This window comes from Callorhinchus milii, unplaced genomic scaffold, assembly GCF_018977255.1.
Source record: "Callorhinchus milii isolate IMCB2004 unplaced genomic scaffold, IMCB_Cmil_1.0 Scaffold5, whole genome shotgun sequence".
NCBI lineage: Eukaryota > Metazoa > Chordata > Chondrichthyes > Chimaeriformes > Callorhinchidae > Callorhinchus > Callorhinchus milii.
The window spans coordinates 36,139,114-36,158,269 of record NW_024704746.1 but is presented as its reverse complement, the minus strand read 5'-3'; the positions used below and the strand labels follow the sequence as shown (position 1 = coordinate 36,158,269).

The 19,156-nt window shown below is 39.6% G+C and overlaps 1 protein-coding gene across 2 annotated transcripts; it reads left to right on the top strand.

The window, feature by feature from the left end:
* Positions 1-2,397: 2,397 nt before the first annotated feature.
* cpm (carboxypeptidase M) lies at positions 2,398-18,875 on the top strand. 2 transcript variants are annotated; one of them, XM_007903724.2, is made up of 10 exons: positions 2,398-2,521; positions 2,854-3,019; positions 7,777-7,874; positions 9,519-9,697; positions 10,058-10,245; positions 11,398-11,568; positions 12,724-12,876; positions 13,753-13,901; positions 14,865-14,997; positions 18,650-18,874. In XM_007903724.2, exons 2-10 carry the CDS (start codon positions 2,866-2,868, stop codon positions 18,676-18,678), a joined length of 1,254 nt encoding a protein of 417 aa, XP_007901915.1. In that variant the 5' UTR covers positions 2,398-2,521; positions 2,854-2,865; the 3' UTR covers positions 18,679-18,874.
* Positions 18,876-19,156: the final 281 nt, after the last annotated feature.

The window sequence follows — 19,156 nt, the reverse complement described above, 5'->3', positions numbered from 1 at the left end:
GGCATGGTCCATTCCTGAGCATTCAATTTCAGCAGGCACTTAAATCGTCTGTGGCACAAACTTTTTTTCCTTATATTTTCCCCTCTTCATCCACTTTGATGTAATTCCTATTGTGTTATTATATTACTAACATATCACCAGTTTCAGTGTGGTCATTGTGAAGGCTTTTATTATAAACATGGTCAAAGTCATATACTGGAGAAAATTCACTTGGTTCTAGACTTAGACTTTTCTTCTTAGCATTTTAAAGAGTCCAAATTGTGGAGAAAAAAATGCCATTGTTTTCAATTTTCATCACAAGAATAATAATCCTTACATTTGGTAAAGCGCCTTTCGTGTCAGGAGCATGTTCCAAAGCGCTTCACAGGATTTACTCTGAATTGGAGTGACTGTGCATTAGTGGATAAATGGGGCAGCCAATTTGCAGCCATGTCCCACAAACAGTCTTGTTGTAAATGCCAAATTTTATTTAGGAGATCGTTCGTCAGCATCAGTAGAAACTCCCTTCTATTTTTGATTAGTGTCATCGCTAAGCACCCTGGAGGCAGAGTCAGCTTCACAGCAAGCACGTCTATTTGACAAGGCCCCTCTCATGAGAACCTGGATTGAGCAGCTGATGCTGAGTAAGCCTGGTACACGACATTGGACTTGGACCTCAAGAACATCAAGGTGGCGGGCATATCCTGTAAAGGTCAGCCCACCACGCTGAAGGCAGATGCCCACCAAGATAGCTGATGAGGAAACTCTGAGGCTTGGGGCGACAACTGCTTGGGATGACAACCTGGAGTCCAAGTTCGTGAACACACGTTTATACGTCGAGTACCTGGAATCCAAATTGATTGACTTGTAGAAAGGCAAGCAGCTGATGCTTAAACTCTGCACCTCCAATTGGTGGAATCATTGCTCAATAGGAAGGGACACATGCCTGAGCAGCGGCCAGAAAGATGGTGGCAATGCTTTCACGCATTTCATGCTGACATGTGTTACCCACCCAGAAATTTGCGGCGAGTTCCTTGTACCTACCGTCCATCTAGTGAGAGCTCAAACCTGTGCTTGTCGGATGTCGAACAACCAACTAGTGACTATCCTTCTTGGGGCGGGAGGGAGATAATCGGGGTCTCCTTGAAGCTAAACTGGCTCCAAGGTGACATGCCTGGCAACGGAATGTCGGAATTGAACCAGCCCGCTGTGGTGGTCTCGGTAGTGATTGGTTCCTGAGCCAGGCGGGTCTGTAGTATTCCAAGGCACTGCTGATGACAACACAGCTCATCGACAGGTACTGGAAGACCAGTCACAGGGGACAGGGAGTCATCGCATTGCTGTTAACCCTGCAAGCCAAAGCCCTAACGTGTAGAGTGGTCCTAGCTGGACAAGCAGAGGGAAAGCTTGACGGGACAGCAATATCAATGGCAAGCTAAGTGGTTTTAGCTGGTTAGACTCCAGCAGTAGTCCCCAATGAATACTCTGGCATCCCCAAGTCTTGGCTCTTGCCAACCAGCACCAAATACTTTCTGGAATTAGGTAAGCAGGATGCATCCCTCCAGGAAGAGCAAGCGCAATCCATTCCAACAATCTATCTCTGGAATTTCCATGTGTGGGTGGGATCCTTGGAAATATCCGCTTGACTTGGATACTCTTAAGCATGGTGATGGGTTTCCGCATGTGTCAGATAGCAGGCTGACCATAAAAAACATTGGATCTCTGATGGCCATCTGAACAGGCAGTTTGGGACCTCGCTGTAACGTCTCATCCGAAGGACGACACCTCCGACAACGCAACACACCCCAGCACTGCATTGGAACGTCAGCCTAGACTGTGCGATTCCAAGACCCAACATTGGGGCTTGGACCCACAACCCTTTGATCCAGAGGCGAGAGTGCCACCACCGAGCCGGGCTGACGACAACAACACCACCACCACCAGCTTTCTGTATTTCTTGAAAGAATCTGCACATTTAAGAATTATCGCAAAAAAAAAAATGAGCAACATTTCCAAAGGCTCAGAAAAACACGAAAGCCTCCACCCAAGTGGAATTAATCCTACCCCTCCCCCCCCCCCCTATTGCCAAATTAGTGCTGAAATTGTCAGTGCAAGTACCAGCAGTGACATGTCTGTCGAAATTGGCCAATTCACCAACAATCGACCACACAGCAAACACAGGAGGGAGGGAGGGAGGGAGGGAGAGAGGTCCATCCATCACTTCAACCTGAAGCCATCGGGTTACTTTTTAAAGCTACATCTTTGGGAATGGCAGTGCGGGAGGTGGTGGTGTGGGGTTAAAAGAGGAAGGGAGCGACGGGTGGAGGGAGGCGGAGAGGAATCCACTCTCCACGTTGTTGATAGGTTCTGCTGTCAGTACCGGTCAGAGATCTGCAGCAAATCGCAAGTGGGAAGCGCTGTCAATCCAACCGAGTTGGCGCAGCGCAAAGTGCTTTCAAACCGCTGGTGGTGTGGAGCACCCGCTGCTCGTTGATGCGAGCGGCGCCTCAGCTCTGGGGTGGGGGTTGTTTTTGCTGCTCAGGTAAGTCACTTTCAGGTGTGCGAGTGGTCTGAACACCGGTCGATCCGATTTCTCGTTTGCACCACCACCAGCAGCACCAGCAGCAGCACCAGCAGAAGAAGAAGAGAGGTTGCAATGAAATGAAGTGGCAGGAACCTGGGGCTGGTCAGATTGCCAAACGTTTCACGGTTGAACAGTAACCAGCCTTGCAATTTATTTATAAATTTTTTTTTTTTTTTTTGTTTGTTTATCCGCACAGTGCAATGCGAGGGAAGGCAGAGGGGAAAAGGCTTGGCTCGTTTTTGTAACCTGTGTTGTTGTTGTTTTTTTTTTTCTTTAATGTTTTGTGACAGGACGGGTCGGAAATGACTTTCTTGTGGCTTTGGGCGATCATCTCGTCAGCGGTAGCGCTGAACTTCACCTATCACAACGGGCGGCAACTGGAGACGTTTTTACGCGCCATCAACCAAGACTACCCATCCATCACGCACTTGTACAGCATTGGGAAATCTGTGGATGGTAGGTCTCCAAAGAGATGCTTGTTTGCACCCATCTCTTCCTACCAAGTAGCTGGAAATCTCGGCTGAACTTTCCTAATTCTTTGACCATTTCTGCTTTCAAAATGCGGCAATTATGGTGGTTTCGCTCACAAAATACACAGTCACTCCACTTTACAATACAATCTGTGAGGCATTTAAGATGTCTCAACAATGTGATAAGGGACTGTATCAAATGCAAGAATTATTAGTAATCACTGGGGCTCAGTCTCCTGACTCTGTGAAGTGCTTTGAGATGTCCTTCCGGTGTAACTGCTTGATCTTGTTGTACCATAGGAATTTTTATATCTGTTTTATTACATTTGTCAGTAGAGCAATGTTGTAGTAAAGATAGCCTTGAAACTATTTTGGCAAATGACACATTACCTAGCTTTTGAAAGATGACCAATTAGCTGAGAATCTCTCCTTTGCCTATCACAATGCATTCATTTCAATTATTCTACCAAATTGGGGATTTTAAATGACCTAGAGCAGAGTGGTCCAACTGGCGGCTTCAAAGATAATTACTATCAACAACAAAATTACATTTGTAAGCGCCTTTCACGTCGGGAAGATGTCCCAAGGCGCTGAATAGTCAGGGATCAGGACCCGAGCGTGGGGGGGCAGGATTGGGATGAGGGAGGGCAGAGGGGGTAGGAGGGCGTCTGAAGGCACGGTCAAAAAGGAAGGTCTTGAGTCGTGCCTTGAAGAAGGCAACAGCGGGAGCAAGATGAAAGGATTGTGGGATGGAGTTCCAAAGAATGGGGACAAAGAGGCTGAAAGTCCGACCGCGGTGGTAGGGCGGGAGCCTGCTGAGCGGAGGGAGTGGACAGGTTGATAGGGGTCAGCGAGGTAAGAGGGGGCAAGGCCATGGAGGACCTTGAAAGTGAGGACGAGGATTTTGAATTCTATCCTCTGAGGGATGGGGAGCCAGTGGAGCCGGGCGAGGGTGGGGTAATGGAGTCACGAAGCCTGGTGTGCGAGAGGACACGAGCTGCAGAGTTCTGGATGATCTGCAGCTTGTGGAGGGAAGAGTTGGGGAGGCCGACTAAGGAGGGAGCCTTGGGGTGACAAATGCATGTATGAGAGTTTCAGCGGTAAGGCAGTGGCGGAGTTGGGCAATGTTGTGGAGGTGGGGGAAGGCAGAGCGGGTCATGGCATGGATATGGAGAGAAAGGACAGTTGAAGGTTGAAGACGCCCAGATTCCTAACTGGCTTGGTGAGGTGGAGTGTGCAATCAAGTGTAGTGACTGTGTATTTGTAGATGAACACAGCAGCCATTTTGCAACAGCAAAGTCGGACAAACTTTGTCAACAGCCATGAAGTTAATGATCAATTTATCTGGGCCATTGTTGGCCCAGTACACCAGGAGAAATTCCAGTCACTTTTTGAATAGTATCATGGGATCTTTAACAACCACCATGAACAGATATGCTTCCCATTTAGTAGGAGACATTGTAAAGAGAGGTAGGGAGAAGAATCGATTTAGACTACGACAGAAAAATGGATCTGTACCAGTCTGCTTATAGAAGGTACTTGTGCTGTACAAAGTGATTGTAGTTAAAGTTGCTGCTTGTGAAATCCATAGTTACTCAATTACCTTTCATTTCCTACTTGCCCATGAATCAAACAAGCTCAGTTGTATTGTCTTTAGTGGGCAATTCCTGGATGTTTTTAGAAAGGCATGGTCATATTTGGTTAGCAGTTATAAAATGTGGTCTCTTTCACAGCAGTGTGAAGTTGCGGAATGACTCAGAAGACACGAGACATAAATTTACTGCAATCATGGGACTAATACTATAATATATATATATAGTCATGGGACTAATACTATAATATATATAGTACAATTGCTCATTAGCTGACCAAGCACTTCGAAAGGCATTATTCATGAAATTGATGATGAACTTAGTTAACTTTTAAAAATTCATAGTTAAGAACATAAGAAATGCTGGACGAAAAAAGACCAAGGTCCATCTAGTTCCCCTTCCACCTTCCTGGTGGTCACATGCACACATGTCCCAAACGACCTATGTACTATATCCCATAATGTTATAGTGTTATTTCCTAAAAGAAAACTATCTAATCTGTGTATTTTGATGGCAGAAATAGCAATAAATAATTCTTGTATTTCTTGTACCTTGTTACACAGCCTGCTCATATATGCAGTGGTTGAATGCCCCATTTTTTTATTTATCCTTTAAATTGTGAGTATTTTTATGCATTGAAGGTATCAGGGGTTAGAGTACTCGCCTCGCAAGCAAGAAACCTGGGTTCTATTCCTGGCAGAGCGAAATGTTGGACAAGTTTCCTTACTCCAAGGAAAAGGAAAGTTGATTTGAAGTGCTGTGAACCCTGCTAAAAATTGAATCTTGACATATGATTTTCACTCCAAAATGGATTTTTGCATTCTTGGTGACATTTACATTTAAGTGTTCGACACCAACCAAGACACCATGTAATCAGCTGTAGTGACCCTCACAGTTGTGGAGTCCTGTAGCTCAGTGGTTAGAGCACTCGCCTGGCAAGCGAGAGACCTGGGTTAAATTCCAGGCAGGTCAGGGCAAAACCTTGGGCAAGTTTCCTTACTCCACCCGCCAAATAATAATACAACAATAACAACAACAACAAGATTCCATTTATTGAGCGCCTTTCACGTCGGGAGGACGTTCCAAGGCGCTGTACAGTTGGGTCAATAATCCCTCCAAAACAATAATAAATTGGTCATTTTCAATCCACGACTGTTTGTGGGACACTGCTGTGCGCAATTGGCTGTCGTGTTTCGCCCACAAATATACAGTCAATTCACTTTACAGCATATTCTGTGAAGTGCTTTGAGATGTCGAGAAGACGTGAAAAGCGCTATATCAAATGCAAGGATTATTATTATTATTAAATAGCTCAACAATAGTTGTGTTAGTTCACACAAACAGTCCATCGTGCAAGGTATTAAGGACTTGGAGCACCATAGAACTGTACCACAGAATATGCCAGCACCTTCAAGAGAGGAGAATATCAAATTGGGGCAGCAGAAGTGACATAATCAACTCAACAAAGATTTTCTTTTTTTGGCAGTTTCAGTTCTTGCAACAGAATCCTTCCAAACTTTTACAATAATAATAATCGTTGCATTTGATTTAGTGTCTTAACACGCCTTTGAGACCTCTCAAAGTGCTTCACAGAATATACTGTAAAATGAATTGACCATAAAATAAAAAATTATTTTATTAAATTTTATTTTATATTAAATATTTATTAATACTATTATTAATTTATTAAATATTAAACAAATAAAATATTTGTGGGTGAAACGTGCACAGCAGTGTCCCACTAACAGTGGTGGACTGAGTGATCAAATTATTTTTTAAAACTTTTTTTTAATGGATTATTACCCCCAGAAAAGCTATCCGCCAATCAACTAACAACTGAGTTCCTACTTGCTGCTTGGTGAACATAGATGTGTGGAAAGTAAGGAAACTTGCCTAACGTTTCGCTCTGCCCAGGAATCAAACCAAGGTTCATGGAACATGGTTATGAAATGTATTCCATAAATGAATATGTTCCAGAAACCTGTTCCATAAATATGGACTTCCATAAATGTGGAACTTCTCTATTACACTGATCAGACTAATTACTGAATAGATGCATAAACTTACCATAGTAAGTTTTCTAAATTGTTTGCAATCTGTTCGTAAATAATTTTCTGTTGGTTTACCTGTTTATTGTTCTCATCTGTTTCTAACCATGTAAATCGTCCTTCAAGACAATTCATCTAGTTATTCCACAGGACAATTTATCTGGCAACAATGCTTCTTTAATCACTAAACCAATTTTGCAATTGCACTTCTTCTCAAATGTTCATTCCAGTTCAAGTATGTTCTTGTTCTCTTCAAAAACAGGTAGTACATTTTGAGTTGTCTGCCTTGACGTCTTCTGTTCCTTGTACACATTAACCTGGATTTGCAGGTTTACCATGGTTATGAACTTCATCATTATGGCTGTACCTGAAGCCATTTCTAAGATTTCCAACAAAAACAGAGAGAGCTGGGAAAAGTCAGCAGGTCAGGCAGCATCTATGGAGAAAGGAAAGTGAGTCAACCTTTCAGGTCCACGTGTTCTGATGAAGGGTCGTGGACCCGAAAGGTTGACTCACTTTCTTTTCTCCATAGATGCTGCCTGACCTGCTGACTTTTCCCAGCTCTCTCTGTTTTTGTTTTAGATTCCAGCATCTGCAGTATTTTGTGTTCCGTTCAAGATTTCCAACATTGCTATCTTTGTTCCTGCTAACTGAGACTTTGGTGGAATTCACTTTCATCTCTCCAAGTCAGTCCAACCTTTCTCAGAACAGAACAAATGACACACAATAAACATGGTGTAGTTTTATCAGCGGGGGGCAACATAAAATAATAGTCCCAAAATCAAGTATTCAGCAAACTATGGTTTTCATTTTGGAATTTTTGAAAGAATAAAAAATTATAATATGCAAAATATTAAACAGAAATGTCAGCATGCATGTGTACATCACTGAAAGTTGTCCAGAAAGTTAACACATTTCACTTCAGTGCATACGTCTAGTGCTTCAGCAGGATACACACATTCTTGATTTTTCAGAGTACAAGAATGAATAGGTTAAAAGAGTTTAATAATGGACTTAGTGCTTGCTGTGCTTACAGAAGACCTTCACCAGAGGTTGATAAATTGCTAAGTAACTAATTCTGTTTTGTGTATATCTGGTTGCAGGTATTGATCTCTGGGTTCTGGCAATTGGAAAATATCCAACAAAACACGCTGTAGGGATTCCTGACATAAAATATGTTGCTAATATCCACGGTGATGAGGTAACAATTTTTCTGTGTGCCTTATTAACGTCTGATCCATGCTATCTCAAAAGTAAAAAAAACAGCCACTTGTCAGGTGACAGTGAGACACCATTGTTTGTTGACGTATACACCAGCAGCGAGAGTTATTGCCTGCAGAATAGGAAGATTGAAAATTGGTGCAGGGAAAGAACAGGCAGAAAATACAAATACTGTACTATACATAAATTAATAGGAGTTTGTGCTCAAAAGAAACAAAAACAATTCTTGTTAAAATATTTTACTTAAGTTTCAAAATCCAAAACTGAAGTATTCTGTGACCTATAATAATGACTGAAACATGACCTCATATGTGATTCAAAACATTTCATCATCATTTTCTGTTTTTGCCCTCCAAACCATAGCATAATGATAACTTAGTACATTTGTTTTCAATAGTCTGTATTCTCAAGGCTTAACCCAAGTTAAATTTTGGATAACAAGGGAGGGAAAAGTTATTCATTTGCACTAAATCAGGAAGGGATTGTAATCCATCAGATGCTCCATTCTAATTTCCTCCATAATTGACTTACAACACAAGGAAGGTAATATTCAGATTTTGAATTGTTTGATGCTAAATAGAAAAATAAAAATGCCATTTATATTTTAAAATGCACTGCATAAATCTGTTTAGAAAGCAGATACTTAGTGTATTATTTACGTGTTAACCTGTCTCCCAGCAGTCACCTATATCTTCAAGCGAAATTGCACTGTACTTTTTGACTCGTAGCACTGAAACAGTTAGTTATTACATTCCAGCGTTTCTGACCGTAAAATGCTCTTGAATATGGAAGATTCATGGGTGCATCAGACATGTGATCAGATGAAATGTTGGTGTAAATTTCCTAAATCCACCACTGTGAAGTGATCCTGAATGCTATCCCACGTGAAGGGTGCTCTATATAAATGCAAGTTGTTGTTGTAAATAAACCAGGAAGTGGATGTCCCTAATGGGTAATTCCTTCTGTGTGCACAAAAGAGAGTTTAATTTTAGTTTAATTCCAAGGATTAATTTTGCTGCTGTTCCCCAAAATATTTACAAAACAATCGTATCAATGCCTTTCATATTTGATATGAAATTGATATTTGAGTCCTCCAACTAACTACCATATGGAAAGTTTTTCAGTTGATAAAAACAATTATTATTTTTAACAAATCAATGCAAACAATTTTTCCACTAACTTGGTGAGATACGTGGGTTCAGTTATCTTATTTAAATATGGCAAAAAGATGAAACTTTTTACAAATTCTTTAGACATTGAATTTAAAACTGGGAATTAATAAAACATGCAATAAAATAAGAGTTTCTTGTTTTATGTATGAAATAAGATAAGTCTTTGTTGAGTTAGCTGATCTCAGCTGGGGCAGCAATGGATCACCGCTTGGGTCAGAGAGAAATAGATCAGCCAGGATTCCCACTCCTGTCCAGTGACCCCTACTGGAAATTGCATGTATTTGGACATTGGATGACAGTAGAATTGAACATAGTCCAGCCAGCTGACCATGGGAGCTCTAGAAAAATGAATCCCGGGTCTAGAGTGTACGCTGGAATCTTGGATGAAGAAACTTATAAGATTACATTTAAAGATGCAGTTAACTTAAAATGCAAAACATGATTTACTACAGGTGGTTGGAAGAGAAATGTTGCTTCACCTTATTGAGCATCTGGTTACAATGTACGGAGTAAATGACAATATAACAGCATTGATAAATAGCACTCGAGTTCACATCATGCCATCCATGAATCCAGATGGATTTGCAATTACACGGACCGCAAAACCAGATTGCAATTACTCTAAAGGCAGGTAAGAACATCACTTTTAATTTTTCTAAGTATCTTCACACTGAGACGGATTGTATTTCAATGTTAGGTTCTATCTATCTGAGCCTTCCCTTGAACCTAAATTCTATGATGCAGCAGGAAATTCCTTGTTATTTTTTTGCAGCAGTGATGTCTAAATACTAAAATAATTAATAAAACGTTCTTATCAAACTACAATTTTCTAGCCAGCCCCACTTCAGTAGTGGACAAAAGAGGAAATTCTAAAGAATTATTTATCATTATTATTTGATCCTATAATAGGTAACTTTTGTCCAGAGCAAATTTATCTGTCTACATTTAAGATTTAGTTAGTCATAGCCTTTTTTTTTCTCTCTCTCCTCAGAAAGAATAAAAATGCTTACGATCTAAATAGGAACTTCCCTGATATCTTTGAAAATAATACTCTGGCAATTCGCCAACCAGAAACTTCGGCAGTAATAGACTGGGTTATGAGTGAATCTTTCGTTCTGTCTGCAAGTTTGCATGGAGGAGATGTCGTAGCAAGCTACCCATTTGACAACATAAAATCTGGTAGGTTATGTTTAACATACGTTTAAGACATTGTGTGTTGCACTAAATTAATCCTATTTTTTAATACAGGATTTCAGGATTAATTTGCATAATACTGGAGGTCCAACATTTCTCATGGTCTTTCACGATAAGATTCGCACGGAAGCCGTAAATCTTAAAACGTATGACTGTACAGAAATTTAGAGAATTCTTAAATTCACTTTTAATTTGGAAGATGTTTCTCTGCAGTTCATTTTAGTTAATGTGGAACTGGCTTCCAAGGTTGGGTTGAATTGAAGAATGTTCTAAACTTCCACATGACCTTCAAGTTTAAGGCTAAGATCTTGAGTAATTTCAAGCATCAAAAGTCTGTGTCCAGCGCACTTATGTGTTAACTGAACGTCTCCGAATTTGAACATGATAGATTTTTTTTAGCCAATTTTCTCCATTTTGCCTCTCCACTGCTAACCTGCAATTGGTCACCTGCCAGGTCATTCTGAACGGGTGAGCCGAGACCAGTGTTGTATATTGTCTTAAGAAGTAATGGCAATTAAGAAAGAGCCGATAAAATAGAAGCAAGAAGTAGAAATGGACCCTGGAAGGAACCAGAGAGAGTGGGTTTATGGATTGTTGCGAGCTGAGAAGAAACAAATTACTTAATGCACCAGTGTCGTGGATTGAGAATCATTACAACCAGGCATCATTCTGTTCAGCCTTAGAGGGCATCGTAACCAGGATTAACCTTATTCTCATCTGATATGCGCACAAAAACATGCTGGGAAAAAACTTGGTGTTTTTTTTTAAAAGATTGTTTGTGGGCATTTTGAGTCTGAAATTATTCTGAATTGTTTTGCTACATTGTACAGGTCTCAAAATAATAATTTGGTCATTCAATCCACAACTGTTCGTGGGACACTGCTGTGCGCAATTGACTGCTGCGATTCACCCACAAAACATACTGACACTACACTTTACAGTATATTCTGTAAAGCGCTTTGAGAAGTCTAGAAGACGTGATAAGGCACTACATCAAATGCAAAGTTTATTATTGTATCAGTTCACCTAAAATCTACAATTCAATTCATTTTTTGGCTATCCGTCGAGGTATTTGGTGTGGTGTTGGCCTCAGTTACAGGATTCCCTTTAACTTCTGTTCTTTTATTTTTTTTGAAGACGGACAGAAGTTGCCAGAATACAGTAAAACTCCCGATGATGATATCTTCATATATCTTGCAAAGAAATATTCGTATAATCACCTGATTATGTACTACGGAGAAATATGTGTTAATTCATTAGAATTCCAGGATGGAATTACCAATGGAGCTCAGTGGTATGTTTTAGCAGGTAAACTTTTTAAATGAAATAAACATTGCATTCAATTAGCTTTACATTCTGACCTGCAGATATTCAGATGAGGACAAATTATCAATTATAAGTGGGACATGTTGTGGTACATTCTCTTCCTTTCTATCCTCTTGCTCTCCCCACTGTTTCCCCCCACCCACCCCCGCCCACCCAATTATGGTTATTGGTTCTGAGGAACTTTTCATAAGTGTGTTCGCAGCCTTATATAGCAGTCCTTTCCTAACTATAATATAACTATGACTAAGTTAGGAGGAACAGTATTAATGAGTTAACTAAACATCTCTCACAATCTGATAGAAGTTTGAACATGGGAACAGGAGTGCTGGAATAGTACAGCTTTTTGGAAGTGCCATGCTTTGGATGAGATATCCTACTTCAACAACAGCAGCAGCAACAACAAATTACATTTGTATAGTGCCTTTCACGTCCCAAGCCACTGGACAGACAGGGATTTGGATCCGAACAAGGGAACAGGTGGCGGGTAGGGTTGGGGCGTGACTGAAGGCACGGTCAAAGAGCGTTTTGAGACGTTAAACCAAAGTTTGTCTAGGTTCAGATGAATATTAAAGATCCTGTCTCACTATTCCAGTGTCCTGTCCAACAATCCCCCAGATGAAATTAGTCATTCACTTCATGTTTGTAGGATGATGCTGTATGCAAATTGACTTCTGCATTTGTCTACCGAACACAGTTAGTACACTTCACAGTGAATCCTGTGAAGCACTTTGAGATGTCAGCCCGACTTGAAAGGCTCTATATCAAATGCAAAGATTATTATTTTGTATATCTGAAAACATGAAAAGCTGTACACATTGCAAAATATAGAAGTGTAAACTGGTTTAACTCAATTGTTCGACCTTCAAAAATGGTGATAGAAATGCAGTGAATTGAAGTCCATTGAACATATAAAATGTTTAGTATATAATAATACATAATATTTAATAAAAATAATATTTATGTAGTATAATCCAGCTGTGTCTGAAGTCCGACATGTCAGAAAGTTAACAGCTGCAAAATGAGATTTTTACGCTGTATCTAAAATGGATTTTTAGTTTTTCAGTCGGCTAAAAGGTGAGTATTTTACAACTTTCATCTTGCTAAACGATCAGTAAAACAGCATTTTAACTTTTTTAGGTGGAATGCAGGATTTCAATTATGTTTGGGGACAGTGTTTGGAATTAACACTAGAGTTATCTTGTTGTAAAAATCCACCTGAACATACACTAGAGGAATTTTGGGAAGAAAATCGAGTGGCCCTGATTGAATTCCTCAAACAGGTTCATTTAGGTATGTGTCAAATCTCATTCGCTGGTTATCTCTGTCTGCTGTTCAATAATTCTAAAGCACTGACTCATTATGTTTTGGTTCTAGTCTTTTCAACGTCCTACTGAAATTGTTTCTGTGTCTATGCAACATTTTTACAGGTTACAATGCCAATCTTATTCTTACCGCACTCTAAACATAACATTACTGGTCTAGCAACACTTGAAAGTAAGTTATCTTGTCACTTGTGTTATTGTGGAGTCCTTTAGCTCAGTGGTTAGAGCACTCGGTTCGCAAGCGAGAGTCCTGGATTCAATTCCCAGAAGGGCGAAACCTTGGGGATGTTTCCTTACTCCACAATCCTGATAATAAACCCTCAAAGAAAAAAAACAATAATAATTTGGTCACTTCAATCCACGACTATTTGCGGGACACTGCTGTGTGCAGTTGGCTGCTGTGTTTTGCCGACAAGTATACAGTCAATTCACTTTACAGTATATTCTGTGAAACGCTTTGAGACATCTCGAAGATGTGAAATGCACTATATCAATTGCAACGATTATTATTATTAAAATGCTATTCATGATTTGTTTTTCCTGTCCAAGCATTCTTATTGAACTTCTCATGTATTATACACGTTCATATCTTTCGTTGGCGTATTAGTACTGGTATTTGGGCTTGAAACAAGTTACAAGCAGAAGTAGTTAAATGGCATACCTGATTGCTACATACATATTTATTGTCTACAGGGAACTCCCACATTCTCCACTTGATGATAACCCTTTTCCTTCCTCTTGCAGACAGGTGGGTAAAATATACAGTGAATATGGCTGGAAAATTGAACATAAAGTGGCTTCCAATGCGTTCCATGTTAATATCGTTAAATCTACATCTTTGCAGGTATAAAAGGGCAAATTCTGAATGTTGATGGAAATCCTATTGAAAATGCACAGGTACAGATTCAAGGCAGAGATAACATCTACCCGTTTGAAACTAATAAGTGGGGAGAATACTATAGACTCCTGTTGCCTGGATCATACACTTTAATTGTGAGTTAAATTCAATTATTTTTTAACTTCCAAGCATATTTTCCAGCTGATATTTTCAATCACTCCACTTTACACAAAATTCTGTGAAGACCTTTGAGATAAGATATGCAATGCTATGCAATCAAATGTAAGGACAATTATTATATACGAGTGTAAATATCTACAGCTCAGTTGGTTGTATTCTTGCCTTTGGGTCAGAAGTTTGTGGGTACAAGCTCTGTGATGGGACATCGAGCTCACCCTGTAGGCTGAGAGTCAAATGAAGCACTAGGTAGTTCTGTATTGTCAGAGATGCCATCGTTTGGACGAGAAGCTAAACCAAGGATGTCTCGTCTGCCTGTTCCAGTAGATGCTTAAGATCCATTGCAACTATTTGAAAAGAGAAGGGAGTTTCTTCTAATGTCCTTGGATTACCCCGGATTTAAAAAAAAATGCCAATTAATTACAGACAGCACTCTGTCTATAGAACCGTATCAATGCAAGAGAGCACTTTTTGGGAGAGGAAATTTACATTAATATGCATTATATATTCCTGAAACTGTTAGAAACTCAATTTGAAGACTATATGCTTAAATACAAAAGTAATTATTATTCATTGTTATTATCCATACTTGTTGACGTGAAGATAGTGTCAGGTGCGTGTGGGGAATTGAACCCATGACGCAAAGGAGAAAGTGCTACCAATTCAGCCAGGATGATGCCTAAAATATGTATTGTAATGTGTATAGTCACAGTGAACATACTACATGTTCTTATGTACTTTGTTTTATTTATTAGCCACGGTGAATTTGAATAATGGAATTATTCATGCAAAATGCTAAGATGTAAAACCTATGGTTCTGAAGTACTTAAAGCATCTGAATGTTTCTCATTGTGTGATTTCATTAACATATTATCTAAGGAAATGATACAATGGTGCATTCAATTCAATGGGAAGGCTGACTTATACTGTATTTCTTCTAGGTTACTGTGCCAGGAGTTGGAACAATTCTGGAGGACTTTGAACTTTCCAACAATGAGACCATGTTTTCTGCAATGAAGCTCAACATTCATTTCAGCACCACCAATATTACATATGTGCCATCTATTAAAGATGGTATTTATACTTATCAAAACGCTGTTAACATAGCACTGCTCATGCAGCAAAATATCATTTTATTGGTCTGTCCCATGATCATTTGTACAGTTCTCCTTCATTAACCTATGAATCACAACCTCCTAATGTTGAAGCACAGCAACAAATCCACTCAATTACATTTTTTTACCAAAATGATACTTACAATACTGACATTGCCATATATGGCAATGTATATCCCTTTAAAGGGAGTTATCACTGTCTTTTTTTTTGTGTGTGAAGTTTGTTCAGCAAAACATGATTTTCTCCCAATTCCCTTGAATTTTCCAACTTCTGAGATGTGCATGAATCATGGTTCTGCTGAATGCACAACCTGGAGAGCTCTCAGATAACGTCTGAATCCTGTGAAGGTTCAGTGTGGCGCTATTAGTGTGCAACCTGATCCAGGACATGTTTATCCCAACCGGTGTGATACTTGCCATCAGAATTGCCCGCAGTTCTTCCTGGTGATCCCAGACTGAAAGATTTTTTTGAAATTGCACAGTGTAAAACATTATAATATTTCTCTGGCTGCCTTTAATATGAGTAGAAAATGCAAATCAATGGCAGATTTTTCCCCTGCCAATTTTCACCAAATTTACTGACTCTGTTTTGTCAATTTCTCACCCCCACTCCCCTCATTTTTAACTTTTTTTACTTGGGAAAAATAGAGCTTGATATAAACTGGGAAAAAAATACAGGTTTTTATTATGTGAATAAAACAATCTTTGAAAAGATCCTTAATTATATTATAATTGCTTTAAAATATTCTTGATTGAATATGAAATACAGTATTCTTAAGTATGCCTTAATTGGCTACAGATTTTATTAAAGGAAAAATAAAACAATTGGGAAGAATGGAAGTGTGATCTGATTCAGCAGTTCAAGGGCACTTCTCCAGTGCAGCCACGCAGAATCTCAAGATGTTTTGTCAAAGATTTGCCCTTTGCAACTCTAAATCTTTATCCTCTCTTTCTACTGTCTTGGTACATTGTAAAATATTGTTGTGAGTTTACTTTTTCAATCCCGTTTAAAATGTTGTACGTCTCTAAAAGGTCTTACTCTAAAGACTGAAAAGGTCCAGCCTGTCAGACCATTGCTCATATGTCATTCTTCTATTACTGGGGGAAACAATTCTATTACTGGGGTTAATTATTGTTGCTCTCCTCTGCGCTGTCTCTAAAGCCTGGGCAACCTCCCTTATGTTGCGGCAACCAAACTGTACAGATCCAGCCTACCTCAGCACTGGGTAGCTTGAGTGTTACAGTTATGGAAGGCTGTGACAGCTGTGGATGACGTAAACTTTGCAACCTAAAGTTCACATGGAATACTATAAAATATTAAGATTTCTCACGGTGTCGGCTCACTCAGGCCAAATGACCACATGAGCAAAACACGAGGTTGGTGAGTGGACGGCTGTAGAATTCTACCTCAATTAATGAAGTGGGAGCAGAGAAAATATGAGAAAACTGGTTAAAAAGCAAGTGCAGTGATTCAAATAGTGTAAGCTATTTTGTACTTCTTGAATATTCATTTGAAACTTGCAGAAATAAGCTTAGCCCAAAATGCTGTGAGACTATCTTATCGTGAAGGGTGCGATGTATAAAAGCAAGTTCTTGTTGTTGGTGCTTTCCATTTCCAGCTTTACTCTAAAAAAGATTATTACTTCTTAAGTACATTTACACTAATTATATCATATCTTCTTGATAGTGGCAGAAGAGTCATCTTAGTCTGGTATTTTTCAGAGCAAGAATAAATTCTCGTAGGAGATGGGAGAGAAAAGAAGGAGTTGGGCTTTTATCCACTGAAAGAGAATGGAACTTTGTTTTGTCTCGGAATGATTACTTCAATGGTGCAATCCTTCTACACTTGTATTTGGCAATACTCTCACATTTCATGCTGAGCTGTGTTGCTCACTGGGAATCTCGCAGGGAGTTCCTGCCACCCTCCTAGTGAGGGCTCAAACCCGTGCTTGTCGGATGTTGAACGACCAACTAGTGACTATGGTCCTTGGCGGGGGGAGGGCTACAGGGTCTCCTTAGAGCTGAACTGGCCCCAAGGTGGCATATTTAGCAATAGATGTCAGACTTGAGGCAGACCAAGGAATCCTCCCACTCAGCACTTGTTAACGCTGCGAGCCAAAGTCCTAATGGTCCTAGCTAGACAAGCAGTGGGAAAGCTTGCCAGATAGCAATATCAATAGCAAGCTATGCAATTTTAGCTGGTTAGACTGCAGCAGCACCACTACGCACACTCTGGGGTCCACCAATCTTTGGCTCTTGTCAACTTGTGCCTAATACTTTCTGGAATTAGGTAAGCAGGATGCGTCCTTCCAGGGAGAGAGTGCACATTCCATTCCAACAATCTATCTCTAGAATTGCAATGTGTGGGTGGGAAGCATGGAATTCTCAGTTTGGTTTGGATACTCTTAAGCAGGATGATAGGTTTCCTGCATGTGTCGACTGACCAAAAAAATTTACTTTTATTGTGGGAGTGCTGCATTATTTGAAGGCTCTGCAATACTCTGCTGAAACAATTCCATGAATTTCACCCTGATTTTAAATGGGATTTCTTAAACAAGGAATCAAAAAGTATGGTACACAGTTGACTCATGGAAATTCCCTTGAAATGGATTTGTTGTGGAACATACGATACAACCGTTATATTGCAGCTTTGCTTAAGAGCGTGGATGGCCAGAAACCCTATTCTTTGTGCATGTGTGTGCAGGCTGGACCTGTGCAAAAACTGTCTTTGACTTGCGCATCGTTCGGTCACTTCTTGCACACCGCGCATGCACAGAGCGCCATCGGCAGCGGCCTAATGACTTGGAAAATGGTCGACATCTGGGTCATGAGAACAGCATTCACATCACTCCATGCATGCTATTAATTCCCTATCAGATTCGCTTTAACAAGCCCTTATGTTTTTTCTCCATTGAATGTACAGGTACATACAATCCTGCCAGATATATCTGTTTAACCCATGTTTATACTACAAAAGTTTTAAGTGATGAAAGTAATATCTAACAGTACTGTTTTTTAAAAAAAATGGGTGGATTCAGATTTTGGGGCTAGAGGCAGCTTTCCAACAACTAATTGGAGTTACCTTGATTTAGTGCAGCAGCATATTCCTTGTTGTTCCTGAGCAGATTTAGGAAACAAAAATAGTCTACATTTCAATGTATGAAAGATTTTTACAAAGGTCATTTATTATATCAGAAGCATAGCATTACAATATTTCTCAATAAAATGACTATAAGTAACTTTTGTTACAACCTAAAGTAGTGTGTATGATACATAATGATACAATAATCCTGACAATTGATATAGCGCCTTATCATGTCTTCGAGAATTTCCGTGTTCCACAGAATATATTGTAAAGTGAATTGACTGTATATTTTGTGGGTAAAATGCAAGGTGCTAAGACTTTTCTTGGTATAGGATACCCTCTGTTTGTAACTCATATCCTTGGACTTTGGCAAGTGAAGGAAAGAAGTAAATTATACTTTTGGCTGCAGCACTGAATAACAACTGTGCTATTTTATTGATAACTAGTTGGTTTATATTTGGTATTTTTAAATTCAGGACTTCTTTGTAGTTTGGCACAAGTAAGTTTTCTTTTCTTGTTTGTACAGACCACAGCCAATGGACGAGACGTGTATAGTGAATCAATGATGGAAGAAGGATCATATTTGTGTGCATTTGTATGCACGTAATGTGAACAACTCCTGCAAAGGGGATATTGATGGACATTGAAAGTAGCCAAGATTCAAATGGCAGTCCACAGGCTTCGTTAAGAATGAGATTTTTCTCTACAGCTTGGAAAGCGATATATTTGACATTAAAAACAAATGATCATTTTTTTATGCATTGATTTTCTATTAGCTATCAAATTTAAATGGAGGATCTTGGTTATATATTTGAGTTATTAAAAGAATCAAGGTAAATAGTGCAGGTTTTTAGTTATTCAGTGCCAATGTATTTAGGCATTGTATTTGGCTTTTTCCATAGATCACTCATTTTACCGGATAAAGCACCCAGCCCCAAAAGCTTGGCATTACATATTTATACGTATTAACATCAGATTGCTTTTCTACAAAGGTGCAAAGCAATTCCTAACGTTTTCAGTTCCTCAACAGTCA